This window comes from Zonotrichia albicollis, chromosome 10 (genome assembly GCF_047830755.1).
Source record: "Zonotrichia albicollis isolate bZonAlb1 chromosome 10, bZonAlb1.hap1, whole genome shotgun sequence".
Lineage (NCBI taxonomy): Eukaryota > Metazoa > Chordata > Aves > Passeriformes > Passerellidae > Zonotrichia > Zonotrichia albicollis.
The window spans coordinates 6,269,924-6,286,320 of NC_133828.1; the positions used below are offsets into that span (position 1 = coordinate 6,269,924).

The 16,397-nt window shown below is 39.5% G+C and overlaps 1 protein-coding gene across 5 annotated transcripts in view; it reads right to left on the minus strand.

Annotated features, from left to right (window-relative positions):
• THSD7B (thrombospondin type 1 domain containing 7B) overlaps positions 1–16,397 on the minus strand; it is a 299,016-nt gene that overhangs the window by 64,539 nt on the left and 218,080 nt on the right. For all 5 annotated transcript variants that reach the window (XM_074547892.1, XM_074547895.1, XM_074547893.1 and 2 more), the window contains one exon: positions 11,720–11,898. In XM_074547892.1, coding sequence (XP_074403993.1) covers positions 11,720–11,898 — 179 coding nt within the window. The remainder of the gene's footprint in view (positions 1–11,719; positions 11,899–16,397) is intronic.

Genomic DNA, 16,397 nt, shown 5'->3' on the forward strand with positions numbered 1-16,397 from the left:
GAGTTGGGCTGGACACATTTGGTTGGAACAGCATAGTAGTTAGAAAAACACTGGGTGGAAAACAGGACATAAAGCTGGTGTTTGCATCTGCTGCCACACCAAATGCCAGGGATTCCTGGGAATGTTCCAGGAGTGAGGAGCTGCCACAAAGTGCCAGCACACCCAACAGGCACGTGGAGCAGCTGGAGCACACGTCCCACCACCCACCAAGAGCTGATCACTGGTTTGGGCACACATGGGGAGCACTAGTGGAGGTGGAAAATGGGCCATGCAGAGCCTGGATCCACACCCAAACCTCTCACAGCTGGTTTTCAAACACAGCCTTTTGGTACAGGATGCTGTGGGAAGAACTGCTCCCTGATGATGCTCTGAATGGAGAGGAAATAACTCCCTTAACATCATGAAAAGCAGTGTCTCATCCTCAGTTTTAAACCAATGCCTGTCAAGCACTGATTATTCCTGGGATTTAATAACAAATTAATTTTCATTCAGGTGTAGAGCAATCAGGTGCATAGAATCAACATCACTAGACTAAGAGAAATGCCTAGAATAAATGTTTTACTCCAAAACAAATAAATATTTTAGTGTTATCAGAAGGACTTCAGAAATGATCTGTGTTCCATTCCCTTGCCAAGTTCCCAGATACCCTGATATGCTACATTATTATGACAGGGTGAAAACACAGAAGTAAGGTTAAAAAGATATTTATTCTAACTCTAGCTGGGATTAATTTCTGAGGTTAGCATGCAGATATGACCCAAATACAACTTGTACTTTGAATTTGCTGTGTGATAAGTAACTAGGCTGAAATGTTGCTGTTTGCATACAACTCCTGTGAGGATTCTTATTATGCAAAAGCCAAGACGTGAGAACGCTGATGAAAATCTGCGAGTCATTTATCAAACACTGACCTGAAATGAATATTAAGAAAAACCTCTTTTATATGCAAATGTTTAATCCAACTGAGTTTAATCATGACTTTCCTTTCTCAGGCCCAATGAGTTGTGCATGTTCTGTGCACTGTAAGATACAATCTTACACATCTCACTCTCAAAAAAGCCTGTTGTTTTGTCAGTGGTTGCTCTGGGAACATGCAGAATAGAAAATTAATCTTTTCTCACTGTTTCACTCACCTGTGAGACTCTCCATAAAGCCTGTTTTGTCTGCCCACCTGCTGATCACTGGAGTAGTATCTCCTTTGAAAGGACCAAGTACTTCTATTTTCTCAACAAGACAAACTCAAAGCATAATTGATTACTCCAATGGATTTTCTAGTGAATAGCTGCTGCTACTCCAGTTGCTAAAGTACTCACTGGTTTGAGTTCCAACAATCACAGATCTGTTTATTTATTGCCCAGCTTCACAACCAAGCTACAAACTTGGGAAAAGCAACATGAAAAGAAACATTGGTGCCCCCAGAATCTGAAATGCTGGCTGCAAAGAGGCAGAAAGAAAAACTTATGTTCCACACGGCCACTTGAGAGTACACGAATTGAAATTAAAGAAAGAGACTGGCTTTATTTTAAGAAATGTTGAAAAGTTGCACATTGATAAAGAGCCATATGATGTATGTAGTAACCACTAAGCATTCCCAGTAAAATCAAAACCAGCTGAGGGAATGTCCAACTTCAGGACAATCCTCAGGGTTGTCCAACCACTGCAGCTGCAGGACCTGGAAGCATGGACTGAGGAGCAAAGATCTTCCAATTTTGAAGGAAAAACATGAGCTCCATGTATTAAATATAACACTACATAACAGCATCAACAAACAAACACTAATTCTTTTCACCACTTAAATATTTACACAATAAGACACTACAAAAGCAGCATACAACTAGATCTTCATTCCTTTTCAAAGTCTTGCTTAGAAGAGGCTGCTAAACCTTTTCCACCTTAATCTTTTTGTTCAGACAAGAATGAAATATCTTTATGCCTGGTAGTTAATTAGAAAGTTATGAACCTCATAATATCACTTAGACAAGGAAAAATTCTCACTTTCACTTAGTGAAGTAATAATTTAAAATTCAAAGTAATAATTTAAATCTAACTTATAAGAGCATAAAGGACATTTAAACTTAACAGATACTGGAATTTGAATGGAGACTGGCCAGCAAAGCTGACAGATATTATTTGGTTTGGCATTTCAAATGGCCAAAGTTCATTCTAACTTATATTTGTCCAGTTCTCAAAGTGCTAAAGAATAGCCTGGATAAAAATCTTCCTGACTACCCAAAAAATGTCTACAGCTTTCACATAATGTGATATACAACATTTTCTACCTGATTTTATAGAAACTAATGGTTTTTATTGATGGTTCTAAAATATTATTCCAAAGAAAATGGTTTAAAAAAAAAAAACAAATTGAGGAACAAATTCTTTGTTTTAGAAACAATGAAGCCCATTCAGCGACACCACTGCAATTACAAATCAAGTTATGTAGGAAAAACTTAAAAGTGAGGTTAAGAGCAGTTGAGAGTTTGGTTACAGCTCATAAGGAGGAGAGGGGGGATCCTGGAAGGATTCCACTGCTCTCAAACAGCAGTAACAGCTGGGACTCAGGGAAGGCTCTTCCCATCCATCCCCCACCCAGATCACAAATGAAACCAGAGCCAAGCTGAGCCAACCAACAGAGGGCAGCTGCCTCACAGCTAAAGGCAGCCCTTATTCCTGCCAAAACCTGTGCCACAGTGAAATCCAGGCTGACCTCAAAACTTCTAACTGAAAACTATAATGCCAGGACTGGACAAAGCTCTGCTAGAGAAACTAGTATGTCTTTTCCAATAATAAAGACATTTAAGAAAGAGGGAGACAAACCTACTGAAGTTTAAAGCAGATGAGTGCTCTCTCTCAAGCCAGCTGCCCTTGCCATTACTACAAAAATTGAATTTTTATAGCATTTTTATTCTTCAATAGAAATTCATACATTAAAAAGGTCTGTTTTTAAATTGTACGCTGTTCTAACTTTAATTATGGAAAAATTAATACCAAAAATACGGAAAAATTAATAATTACAGCAGCAATCTACCAACAAAAAAAAATCCCCCAACAACCAAATTACAACAAAACACTAAAACTTTTGTTTTGACAACAACATGTGGTTCAGCACTAGAACCAAATTAATCCTCCATTAAAATCTACATAACCATTTTAAGCCTGCTTTTAAAATTATTAATGTGTAGCTAACATCTGTTCATTGTGAAATCACATGAGTTGCATCCCTTTTAAAATTAATCTGTAGCTCTAAAAAACATGTAAACTACATTTGCCATCAAACTGTAATTGATGCTGGAGAAATTTTATTAAGTGCACTAATATTTAATTATCTTTGGCTCTGAGTTTGAGCTCCAAAGTCAATCTGGCACCACTATGGGCCACACCTATTAATGAATCCAAGGGCTCACAAAATGCTCCCTTCATAAAAGGATGCAAGTTTCCTGGTTGTTACAATATGGGAAACAGCTGACTCAAAAATAATATAAATTATAGACAGATTAAAAACCTTCATAACTTTTAATTAAGCAATAAATCAAAACAAACTGCACAGGACTGCTGATTTATGCAATCCTCTAGTGAGAAGCAGTAAATAAAATTAGAATGGACAGAATATACATCTTATTGGAGAAGAAGAATCTATCCTTTGGCATTTCATTCATACATAAAAATCTGCTCACCTTTGGTTTTTCTAGTGATGGCTATAGCCTACAACACAGTTATTTATAACTCAAAAATGTGTCATGATTTATAGATAATGAGGAAGGATTAGCTGAATTTGTGCAAACTCATATTTACAACTCTCTTCCAGGTAGCCCTGCTAAAACAAGGAGTTCAGGAGGCAGGGAGAGCCCCAGACTTCTGTAAAGGGGACATGTCTCAAATTTTTCCTTTTCCTCCCCAAACCTACCTGAATGTGACTAAAGTGTATTTCGACTTTGGTTAAAGAGCCCTTGCAAACAGGAGCCCTGACACAGGAGCTGTGTTTGACAACCACTCAGAGAGCTGTAATTGGGTCTTGAAATCTGAAATCTCTGAGTGGTTTATATTCCAGCCAGCAATCTGGTAATGCTGATGATCTTGATGCTGTCACTTAAAGAAGATGCAAAATTCATGTATTCAGCTTGCGGTTCAAGTGCTCACATTTAGCTGACGGCAAACCCGGCACAATCCTTCCAGGCATGTGGGGGGACATCGAGAGGAGGACAGAAGGTCATCTGCACTTTTATTCTGCTGTCTTGGAGGAAGAAACCAATTAAACAACATAAAAAGAAAATGAAGTCCATTTCTGAATCTATCAATCAGCTGCAGAGCATAAAACAAAGCAAACCCAACAAACCATTTGGTTATAATTTCTGAGCAATGGCCACAAGAAATGTCTGCAGCAGAAAAAATATTAACACTTGTTAAGTATTAATCAATGAGAACTGCTCTAGACAGAGCAACAGAGACAGAACAATATTAAATACTTTAAAAGAGGCAAGGCCAAGGTTATTTTAATGACCATCATGCAAGAGGCTCCTGAGAGCTCCTGGCTGCTCAGGAGCTCTGACAGATGAATTCACACAGCATACATCTTCATGTCCCTTCTCCCTCTCTGAGCAGTAACTTCATTTCCAATTATTCTTTCTTATTCATAAAGGAGAGTCAGAAAAATAGAAATTTTCTGCTCTGAATGCTCGGGATATATTCACAGCATGCAGGTGAGTCAGACCATGTTTAACAAAGCCCTGTTCCTCCCAGGAATAAAGCCATCCACTGGAATGGGGTCAGCTTTAAACTGGGGACACACAGAATCTGCTAGATATTTATGAGAAAATTCAGTCCTTCTGAAGACATTGCTGCCCACTAACAAAAGGGAAGAAGTGAGCAAAATCTTCATTAACAACCAACAGCCTCCCACTGGTTTCTGATGGTAATAGATGCTAAATGAGGCCAACACCAGCACCTCATTTACCAGCTCAGCCCCACCTCCATTCCTGTTGGATGCTCCGCACCATGATTCAGATTTACACAGCAGCTCCCTACACTGGACAGATCCCGGCTACCTCCTGCTCAACACATTCCTGTTCAACCTCTTGTTGCATTCACACTTCAAAAAGTTTAGAGGTTTTATGAGGCAGGTTCTTAGAACTATAAATTGCTGTAATGAATTTCATGACTTGGCGTAGAATCTATTACAAAAGAAATTTCCACATTTGCGTCTTGTGTTGTAGCAAACTATTTTTTGCAATCAACGAGATCATATTTTGGAAATTAATTTTTGAAAGGAGTAATGAAAGAGAGCAAAGAAAAGGAAAACATGTCAAAATCTTCATTTAACTTGCCAAAAGTGTAATTTACTCTCTCTGAAGTAATTGACTCTCTCAGAAGACTAAATCATGTGTGATAAAATGAAAGATGACAAATAACTGTTTCTCACATATTTTACCATATGAAAAAGTGAAGATGTACCAACATTTTTTATTCTGAATGTTCTTGTGTTTGTTCTAATTAGAACAGATGCTAGAAAGTTCTAGAATTAGAACTTTCACTGTTATGCAGCATCTTCCCTTCCTTAACAATTGCAAACCTAAAACCGAGAACAAATCACAAAACTTTGTAGAAAAGAAATAAAAAAATCTTCCTAAAATGAGGAAGGAGAAAAAAACAAACAAAGCAAGATTAAAACTGCTGCCATGGAATAACCAAGGCATCAATCCTTCTTGTTCTCCTGCTCCTAAGACAAAGACAAGCAAGAGTAAGTTCAGTCTCAGTGTTAGATGCTGTCACACTGATTTATGGCACACGCTGTTTGCAGGTCCTCCAACATGACATATTGTCCACAAGAGACTCAGCACAAATCACACTCCTTCCCTTCAAAAAAAAAAAAGTATTGCCTAAACCAATTGAACTTCAGTTCCTTAGGAGAAATGCTAATACTTTCTTCACTGGGCCACCAGCTTTCTGTGGCTGATTTCCAATTTAATTCGATCTCCTCTGCAAGAAATCAAAAGGACAGAGCACTTTAGGTATAATTCCTGTCTTTTCCTGTACTTTGCAAAAAGCTATCACACTGAACAATAAATATTCCTTTCAACAACAAATGTAGGAACTCTATTTGAATCAGAAATAATTATGTTCCATTCCTAGTTCCAGAAATGCAAACACATAAATTTCATTTAAACCAAACATTCAAGCTTTGGTATATATCTCATTAAAAATTGGTAGGGGCTGTAGTAGGCAGAAAAAAAATGCAGTTTAATTAATTAGCACAAGGATTCTAATTTTTTGGATTTGAAAGTAATGCCAGGAAGGAGATTGACATTGTAACATATTTAAATTCATAAAGTGCAAATGTTCTGTCACAATTACAGAAAGCAGCATTACACCACACATCAAGTTGCTGTTTTATTGAAGGGAAGTTTAAAGAAGCTATCTAGGAAAAAAAAAGCCAAGGGAAAAACACTTTTGAGGGAGTTGTTAAACAGCTCAATTTCTGAAGCTAAAGCTTTTTATGAGTGGCAATTGTGAAAATATGTTTATATGACTCTTTACTCAACAGAAAACCTGCAGGAGGAATGAAAATCAAGTGTGGATAGCTATTGAAGGTGAATATAAAATTAATACATGCTGAGAATTAGAGTAGACACTACAGGGTTATTCTCCTGGAGGAGAACATGGGACTGGTTTGATTTCCCAAGGAAGTGAAGCAACACCCACCCACATGGAAACTCACTTCAGGCAGGTGAGACACTGCTCAGGCTGCTCAGATTTGGCTCCTACTTCTGCTCATTTGACAAACTAAATTGCAGCTTAGTACCAAAACTTCCAGTCACAGCAAGAAAAGTGTAAAGAGAAACAGGAGGTTCTTGCTATTTTTTGACACTGAAAATTCTCCCACATTAGTGCAGCAGGCAAAAAAACTTGTCATTTTTATGATGCTGTAAAATTGCACTAGAATCAGAGGACAGATATGCTTTATGATGTAATTCCTTCCTTTAAGGCAGAATGGGAGGAAATCAGATCTTCTGAAGGTAAAACAGAGATTAAGAATAGGACTCTTTTTTTCCCTAGAAGTTAAGTTGCACTTGAAGCAAAAGAGTGCTGATAGAGCCAGATAAAAATGCAAGTCAGATGATTTCCTGCATGGCACAGGAAGGGATCTGACACAGCTGATGGACTGATACAGGCTCAGGAATGAACTACTGGCACCTGAAATCCATGAGAGGAAGAGATTCTGAGTGCCTCAAAAAGTTCAGGGACTTTTCTGAAAATTAGAAATCTGTATTATAAAGGAAGTGATTTGAGCAGGAGCTATTTATAGTTAGTACATTAATAATGATATTCTTGAAGGCCAATTCCTAATGCTGGAAGGAGAAGGTTATATGTGGGACTCACCAGCCAGGGACTAGATGGGAGCTAATTCAGTGACAGCAATGAAAGATGCTCAGTTCAAACAGCTGTTAATACAGGAGTCTAAAAGTTTTGAAAATGCTGAAAATAACTGTTTTCTCTGAAGTGCAAATGGACCTAAAGCAGCTACTTTGTATGAAAAAAATTCCAGAAATTCATACATCTTTACACCTGAGAGATCAGGTCTGTAAGCTTACCACCATCCTCCTTTTGCCTTTCCTTAAACTCCTCTATGCAATTTCAGGAGCAGTACTTGCAATTCTAATGTGTAAAGTGTCTGTATTTCTCATATTCTACAGTGAACACCAGAAAATGTCATTAAGAATAAAATATTCATTTTAATGAAAGCAGTAAGTTTACATTCTAAATACACTACATTTTTCTCCTGCTATGCCTGCCATTACAAATACTCCCAATCCTTTAAAAACGTTTGCTTAAATATATACAGCATAAATAGAGGGAATAAACTACTTGCTATGATATTTGTCCTTTAGCAGTATTGGCTAAGGGAGAGAGGGGGAGGAAGGAGAAGGAGGGAAAACCTTGACAAGAATATGTATAAGGGCAATCAATAAAAAAATAATCCGCTGAATTCATGAGTCTTGAAAATAAGATGCATTTTCTCACAGTAATCCTAAAAACCTATAAAAGAATATTCAAGCAATAAACCCCCCTTAACTCATATTTAACCTTTCATCATGTAGAACTACATATTAAATAGCAACTGCATGCTGTGCAAGTGCATTCAGAGAAGAGCAGGGATGGAAAAATGTAAATGCTACACCTCTTTTAACATGCACAGCACAGCCAAGAACATCTGCCAGCTGACCCCCTAATCCAATCGGCTGTTCAGAAGCAATCACATCCTCAGATAAGAGCTGCACAGCCCCTACATGCAAAGCCCATTTTCTTTAAGAGATGAAGCAAAATGTAGTTAGCCAGCTCTTCAAGAATTTGCAAACAGAGGTAAAAGGCAAAAGTAATTCTGCATATTACATGGAGCTGTGTTAAAATACTGTCATCTCTTCCACCAAATATTGTAATTTATCCTTTAATTTCACAGGGCAGCAACACAGACAGAGTTTAAGGCAAAAGGGACCACATCAAATCGAGTGATTTTATCAGAATACCAGGAGCATTCAGCCCATGCAAATGTTTGGCACCTCTATCAGAAAATAGCTTGGAATAAAATCTTGAGGGGCTCAACCTCGTCCATCGCCTACAATGAGAACAATAAATACAAAAAAAGCTGAATTAATTCTCCTAACTCTGAGTTTACTTCTCACATCTCTTGCAAAAAGAGTGGGCTGCTTGAGAGGCTCTACAGGCAGATGAACACATCCAAAAGAATGGCTTCAAGATACTCCAGAAGAGTCAAACTCTCTATGGAGTAAGGAGCACAAACCCCACAGAATATCATGCAGCATTTCTGTATAAAATCAAATTTCTCCTAAAATATTCCACCCTTAATACACAAGCAAGCTGCAGTACCATCTCTGGACAGACTCTTGAGGGACAGTCTTTTACAACAGTTTATGTGACTCAAATAACTACTTATATTCACAAAATAGATTTCTTTGATCATGCAAATTGTCCCTCTGTCCAAAGCAGTAACTTTACTAAATATCTGTATTGGCAGAGCTCCAGACATGGTGGGAAATGGTGAGAAAGAATTGCTACAATAGTATTTCAAGTAACACTACAGTTAGATTAATGTCCAATATCTAAAAAGCACTGAATAAAAGGATATACAGGGGTCTGCCAAAAAGCCTAGACAGCACCCTGCACAAAAAGAGGTGAAAAGATTATCTGGCTTAAGAAAAAGACACAAAATGACTGAGAGATTTAATTATAAGACAGTGGAAAAATGCAGAGTTCTCCAAAGTAATTGATTAAGCAATAACAAGACCGCACTTCAGAAGCAATAATCAAAAGCAAAATAATGAAAGATACTGAAGAAAATAAAATGCAAATCATAAGTGAAATCTACTACCACCTGAAGGAATTCATTATTTGTTCTAAATTATGTAAAATCTTACCAAATGCATAAAACACCACACAGTAGCCACTGGAAAGTAAAACTCATCACAATGGTGCTACACTGCTTTACTGTATATAGTCTTTCTATATATATATATATAAAGTCTAGATATAGTTTATATGGTTTTCCCCTATCTGATACCAAACAAAAGCCAGCACTTACTGCAGGTATTTAATCCAGATTATACAAAATAATTAGGATGTCACATTTTTATATATAATGAATCTGTAGAGCTTTGCTCTAGGATTTAAAAGCTGCCCAGAGCAGAGGGAACAGCAGCACACAATCTGCCTGACAGTGGATTAATGGTATGTGTCCAGCTTAGCTCAGCAGCAGTGCCATCAGCTCATTTACTTCACCATCTGGGTAGGCAACTTGTGCATCCTGCAATGTGCCAAGGGACCTCAGTGTGTTAAATCTGGGCTGGAAGTCCAAGCCCAGTGGATGCAGAGCAAAACTCCTTCTGAAGCTCACAAAGTACTGAGAAGCTTTCAGGAAGGCAATGAACAGAATCACAGGCAAAACATGTGCATTTGTGTGCATATACACACACTTTTCTTATTAGCACAACCATTGCTTCTTACCCTAAAAGCTCTGAAATATATAGACTTGCCCTCAATCCTTTAAATGTGAATTGCAAGAAGATAAACCATTTGTCTGCCAAATCAGTTTGAAAGAGTTTCTGTTTTATCCTAAAAAAACTCACAAGGAAAGAAACAAAAACTCCAAAAAGCAAGCAACCAAAAGAACACCTTGAAAAACAAGAGGTCACAAACCTAAACAAACAAATCTGAACACATTATTTGTACTACAGCCTGCAACAGAAAGCCTCTACTGAATTAGTGGGTTTTAGATCATGACATGTGCTCCTGGTAAAGAGGCAAAAAGCACCAACCACGTTTATATTAATACCAGCCCTGGCACTTTGCAAGCACTGTGCACCAATAAACTGTGCAAAGACATAACTTCCAAGTTTGAACAATTTCTTTCCTTTAATATCCTCTGAAAGGCTTTTGAAACTGGCAACTCTAATGTGTGTGGGAATAAGCAACACATGATGGCAATAAGTTTGCTATTAATGGAAGGAGTCTGCTGTGTCTGTGGGTAACAAACCCCAGTATCTTTTCATTACAAAGGAGCTTATTGTTACCTTATCACTTACTGTGGGATTTCACTTTGCCTCTCTGGTGATCTGTCTGATCTATTAAGGAAAGCACTGAGCTATGGACAACGTACACTTTATAGCAGTTTTATATTTCTGTAGTCCCTGCTGCTTCTGTTAGCCTACTTCCAATGAATTTCAAATAGAAATAAGGAAAAAGAAGAAGGAAAAAAATATCCAAGGAGTATTTACTAAGTTTCTCACAGGAAAATAAAATTAACTGTTAGGAAAATGAGGCAAGTTCATACTCAGGAGCTGGAAGTGGTGCTGCATTCCAGGACATGACTGCTGCAGCAATAGTTGTGCAGAAAAACAACTGAATCCACCATCTCTAGCACCTACCAAATAAGTCTTTGTATGATACCACTGAAGTACTTCTACACATCACGTATTTTATACATACACATATTCAAATTCTTCTTAACATATATATGGACTTCCTTCAGCATGACTGTTTCTGTCCTATTAATTAATTTTCATGGCTGAATCTGAAATATAGGGCAGACAAAACTAAACAGTACTTCATCAGTGTTAATTAGTGTTAGAGAATTAATCAGCAAACGTAGGAAATCACTATGCACTTTGCAGAAATGCATACAGCATTAAGTAGCATTTAAATAGAAGCTGATCTTCCTTTAAGAGTAGTAATTTAAAGATTATTTTCCTCTGATGGGATACTTCAATATTGAATATACAGAGATTAATGTTCAAGGGAACCTGTGCTGTGTTGAAGGGAAATGTTGCTAAAAATAGCAATTTTTATTTAACAAACGTTTCTACAGCAACCAGAGTCTCAGAAAGAATGAAAAAGTTTTGAAAATATCCATGACATCTGAGTTCTCTGATGTCTACACACTATCCAGGTGGGATTATTACTCCAGGGCTTCCTGTGCTCTGGGAGATAACAATTTCTTCATATAAGAAATATGGTGCTTCAGGTCAAATTCTGCTGATATGTGAGCATTTCTCCCCCAGTCCTCCAGAAGATCAAGGATTGCCTACAAAAGGTGACCCAAGGTGTGGTGCCAGAGATAACTCCTATCTTTACCCTCTTCACCAGCACAGGAACTCTGGATCCCGACTCAGAACACAGCACACAGAGCTCTGTTGGCTGTCAGAACGTGGCTCACCTGGTTCTTGAGGTCCAGCTTGGGGCAGGGACGACCTCCATTGTAGGGCTTCTCCTTGAGCCACTTGGATCGGACTCTGACCCCCGGTCCACAGGAGGAGCTGCAAGGAGACCAACTGGACCAATCGCTTAATCTGCAATCAAACGGGCACGGGACCGTGCAAGGCTCTTCAATGTAACCTAAACCAAAGATTTAAGACAGGTTTTAATCATCACAACCAACAAACTCTCATCCTCTGATGCGACCTGTGCAACCAACACAAAACAAGAACTTCTTAAGGAGAAGGCATTTGGCAGATTGACACCACCATCCAATGTGAGGTTATGGTATTATTTGTGAAGAACAGCAGTGACTAAAATTAATTTCTACTTGATTTAGTCCAAAGAAGGCAGTGATAAAAAGGAATGATGTAAAGGACACACGCTGGCAATAGTACCTGTTGTGAAGCTGGTGGTCATCAATATGTGGTAATTAACTTCCTTATTAGACTGTGGCCATCCATGACAAATTCTGGAGAATTTAGTGTACAGCCTTGGTGTGTACTCCTTCTGCATTACACTGGCCATCTCCAGGGCCGGCACAGGCAGGAGACAGACACAGGCTCTCTCCCCAGCACAGAGAACCACAAGATGGGGGAGGCAACAGAGCTCTTCTCTTGGCAGCTCCCATCAGATGTGTGAGGGACCTGCCTGCCAGCTGGAACAGTATAGGATTTATTCTTGGGAGAGCAGATGAAACCTGCTTCCCACACCTCACAAGTTCTCTTTGTACCTCTTTCCAAATGCTTTGCTTTTTATGGGTTTCAAAAATGGCATTTTAAAGCTTTACTTGCACCTTAAGCTGGTTTGACATGAAAGCCCTCACACGACCATCATCTCTTAAAATCACAACACCAGACATCTGCACGACCAGCACCTCATGAATTAAAATCCAACAGGTTCCTCCAAAAAGGCACAACCCTACAGCTGTTTTAGGAGCTGGCATATGGGAAGAGAGACTTTGCAGAGCCCAGCAGTGGCTGTGGAGCTCTTGGTGTGCAGAACAGCAGCATAGGGTGGCCAAGCCCTGGGGATCTCCAGGCAATTAGTGGCACCAGTCCTGGGTTGGCAGCGTGGAATTATTCCTGCACCTTCCTACTTACCATGCTGCATTCATTCTCCCCTGGTTCCTATTATCTGCTTGTCATGTCTGTAGGTATTATTTTAATTTAAACAAAAAAGAGATTTCATGTTAGATCATGAAAGCCAGTGGCTGCTCAGTTCAGCCTTTATTAGAGGCAGCTTCATCCCTCTGACAGCTCTGGCAATGATGGTTATAGAAATAACTGAACTCCATCCCTACCACTGTTCATTTTTATGCCCTTTATTTCTGTTTGGTTTTCATCATGTGAACACTCCCTCTTGATTCCTCACCTACAGAATACCAAATTAACTCATTTCATTACTCTTTTAGGAAGGGTTTCCCCCATCTACCCAGGTGACAGTCACTGCAGCACGGAGGGGAAAAAACACCCAAACAACAAAACTCAACCCAGAAGCTGATGCTGTCCAAAACCCCCAGACAACCATGAACACCAAGGCTGAGGCACAGAGATTATTCTGGTTCAGAGCTGGATTTACTGGCTGAACCATGCCCAAGCCTGCTGCTCACAGTGAACCAGAACTGTGTTACAGCCTGGGCATCAACGCACAGCAGCAATTTGCTGCCTCCCTCCTGCTCTTCACTCTGAAGTCAGTATCAAGAAAGGTTTCAGGCTTATTTAGGCATCCATCCGCTGGAAAATATCTTCCTTCTAGAGGTACAAGAAATACTGATGTTGCTTTTGTAAACAGTGCCTTAAAAAACAGCAGCAGCAACAGCTCCTTCAGCTCAGTGCTGCTCTATTTCTCCTCTCCTGATTCCCTGTGATGGTGCTGCTCCTGTTTCTTTACAGCGGCCACCCTGCAGCCTGACAGCTGCAATCATTTCCCCCCCTAACTCACGCTGTAACTCTTCCCCAGTGCTGCAGACCTGAGCCCATACAGAGTGCTCTGGTTGTCTTTGCTGCCTCTGATCTCTCTCTGCTGTGGTGCCTCTTTATTTGCTGCTCCAAACCCACTGGAATTGGGTTTCTTAATTATTTCTGACTGAATCCATTCCAGTGATATTGGAATGTTTGAGATATTTCAACTTTGTATGCTTTGTATGCTCACCTCAGTGAGATGACATCCATGAACACGCATATACAAATATTTCTAAAACAGACTCACTTTTTTCCCCCAAATAAAAATCTCAAATAACCCACTGATATTCTGTTCCACCTGCTTAGGTTGCCACTCAAAGTAATTCATAATACATTATGATAAGTAAAAGAAATTTTCTCATGATAGATTTATGAGAAGCATTTCTTAGGCAGTTCTCTAAAGAGTTCTGTTCCACCACTGTATGAAATATCAGCTTTCCTTGGGCTGTGTGACAGCCTGGGTAATTAACTCTCAACAGAAACAAAGAAAGTGCCTTGTTTCAAAGTAGGATTAGTCAGAGGGGTTATCAACTTATCAGAGAAGGTAAAACGGGCTAAGTCTTCAGGCAGCTCAAGATCTATGTCTATAATAAAAAGAAATATAAGACAAAAAAAGGAAACAGACTATAAAAAAATAAGATGAAGAAGAAGTTATAATAAACATCTTTCTTATATACAAGAAAGAAGATTTTACAATGAACATGGTAGAATACCAGCACAGGTTGCCTAGAGAACCTGTGGATGCCCCATCCCTGGAAGTGTTCACAGCCAGGCTGGATGGGGCTTGGAGCAACCTGGGGGAGCTCACTGGGTTCACATGATGACCTTTAAAAGGTCCCTTCCAACACAGACTGTTCTGTGAAGACTGAAGAACCTGATGTATTCCATCCCCAGGAAGTGCTGTGAGTTATCCCTCAGTGAACCACAGAATTTCCAAAGACATCCCATTGCTAAGAGGCTGCTCATTTCTTTTTCAGTTTCCTCACCTGTATTTCTTAATTACACCAATTATAATCAAATACTGGCCAGCTACAGAGCACTACACTTCCATATTGTCCAGAGGAAGCTGACTGTCCATTCTACAAAATCAAGATGGGAATGTAACTTTCCTTCAAGCTCTCCTCACAGACTGCCATTACTCTTCTATCAACCACTTAGGGTTAATCCTACACCAAGGTATTTATTTAAAGAGCAAAGATTTCATTCAACCAAAATTTTCCTCCAAAAACGTTCCTGTGATGTGCCCTCTCTGCTCAGACAGAGAATGCCTTTATGGCTTTTTATGATGAGTAGTAAATAACATTGTACTCAGCTCATCCATTGCCTGTGAAACCAGGATTTTTTTTTTTTTCTGTAGGAGCCAAGCAATAACTTGCTGTTGTCAAGGGACTGAAAAGACCCACAATAATCCCAGCTTTGGCATGCCTAGAAAACTTGTAGCTTTGGCATGATGCACAATACTAAACAAACAAAAGCCCCAAGGCCAATGTGCTATTAAAACAATCCATTAATAAAGAACTCTACATTCAAGCCACTATCCAGAGAAATAACCTTACCATAACAAAATATGAATAAAGTAAATAACATTTCTGAGCTACTGTTGCTCAGCTTGGGAGACCAACTCAAGGCTGAGTTTACACAGCTGGTTTTGTCAGTGTCATCCTTAAATTTCCCACTCATCCATCACATCCCTCATTTTTCTCCCCTCTGTAAAACCCGGTACCAAACAATTTTTGTTTCCACAGAAAAAGATGTGGAACTACTTATCAGCCATGTTCAGCCTGCTTTCCATGTATTCTTAGATTATTTCTTGAAGCTTCCTTTTACCTCCTTTTTAAAATTATTATTACTATTATTATTCCTCAAAGTCTCAAACACTGTTAAAATAAAGCTCATTTGATTCAGACAGAGTAGATGAGAACTTCTGTCCTACTGGGGCCATCAGCAGGCTCCTGAGCACCACAGAGCTGGAGCTGCACACACAGATGTCACAGGAGGTAATGACAAGAACTCCAGGTTATTTAAGTGGGCACTTTGAAACATGCTACTGGGAACTGGCAGGGAAAATTGGTCTGGATGACCAAATAAGCCTTTTCTGCATTTAAGTGCTATTGTTTTTCTACTGAGACACTGTCAACCTAGTGGGATGAGCAAATGCATTTACCTAGACTGCACAGCTCATTTTACTATGATTTATTCATTAAGAACAGTGTGCTTGTTCAACAAGCCACAAATGGAGTCTTTAAAGTGTCTCTAACAAACAAAGGACCCACAGATCACACAGGATGTCCTGGGAAGGCTCAGACACACAATGTGGCAGCCCTGACTCACCTCAATTCTCCTGTGCAGACTGAGACAAGGCAACAGCAGGTGGATAAAGTGAGGACCATGCTCTGGTGGCTGTCATGGAATCACAGAAGGTTTGGACTGGAAAGGACCTCAAAGCTCATCTTGTTCTACTCCCTACCATGGGCAGGGACACCTTCCACTATCCCAGGTTGCTCCAAGCTCTGTCCAACCTGGCCTTGGACACTTCCAGGGATGGGGCAGCCACAGCTCCCCTGGGCACCCCGTGCCAGTGTCAGAGAGGCACAAATACATGGTGCAGAAACTCCTATGGTCCCATTTTTGTTGTGCCACCCAGCAGAGCCAAGGCAAGAGGAGGCAGCTGGGTGA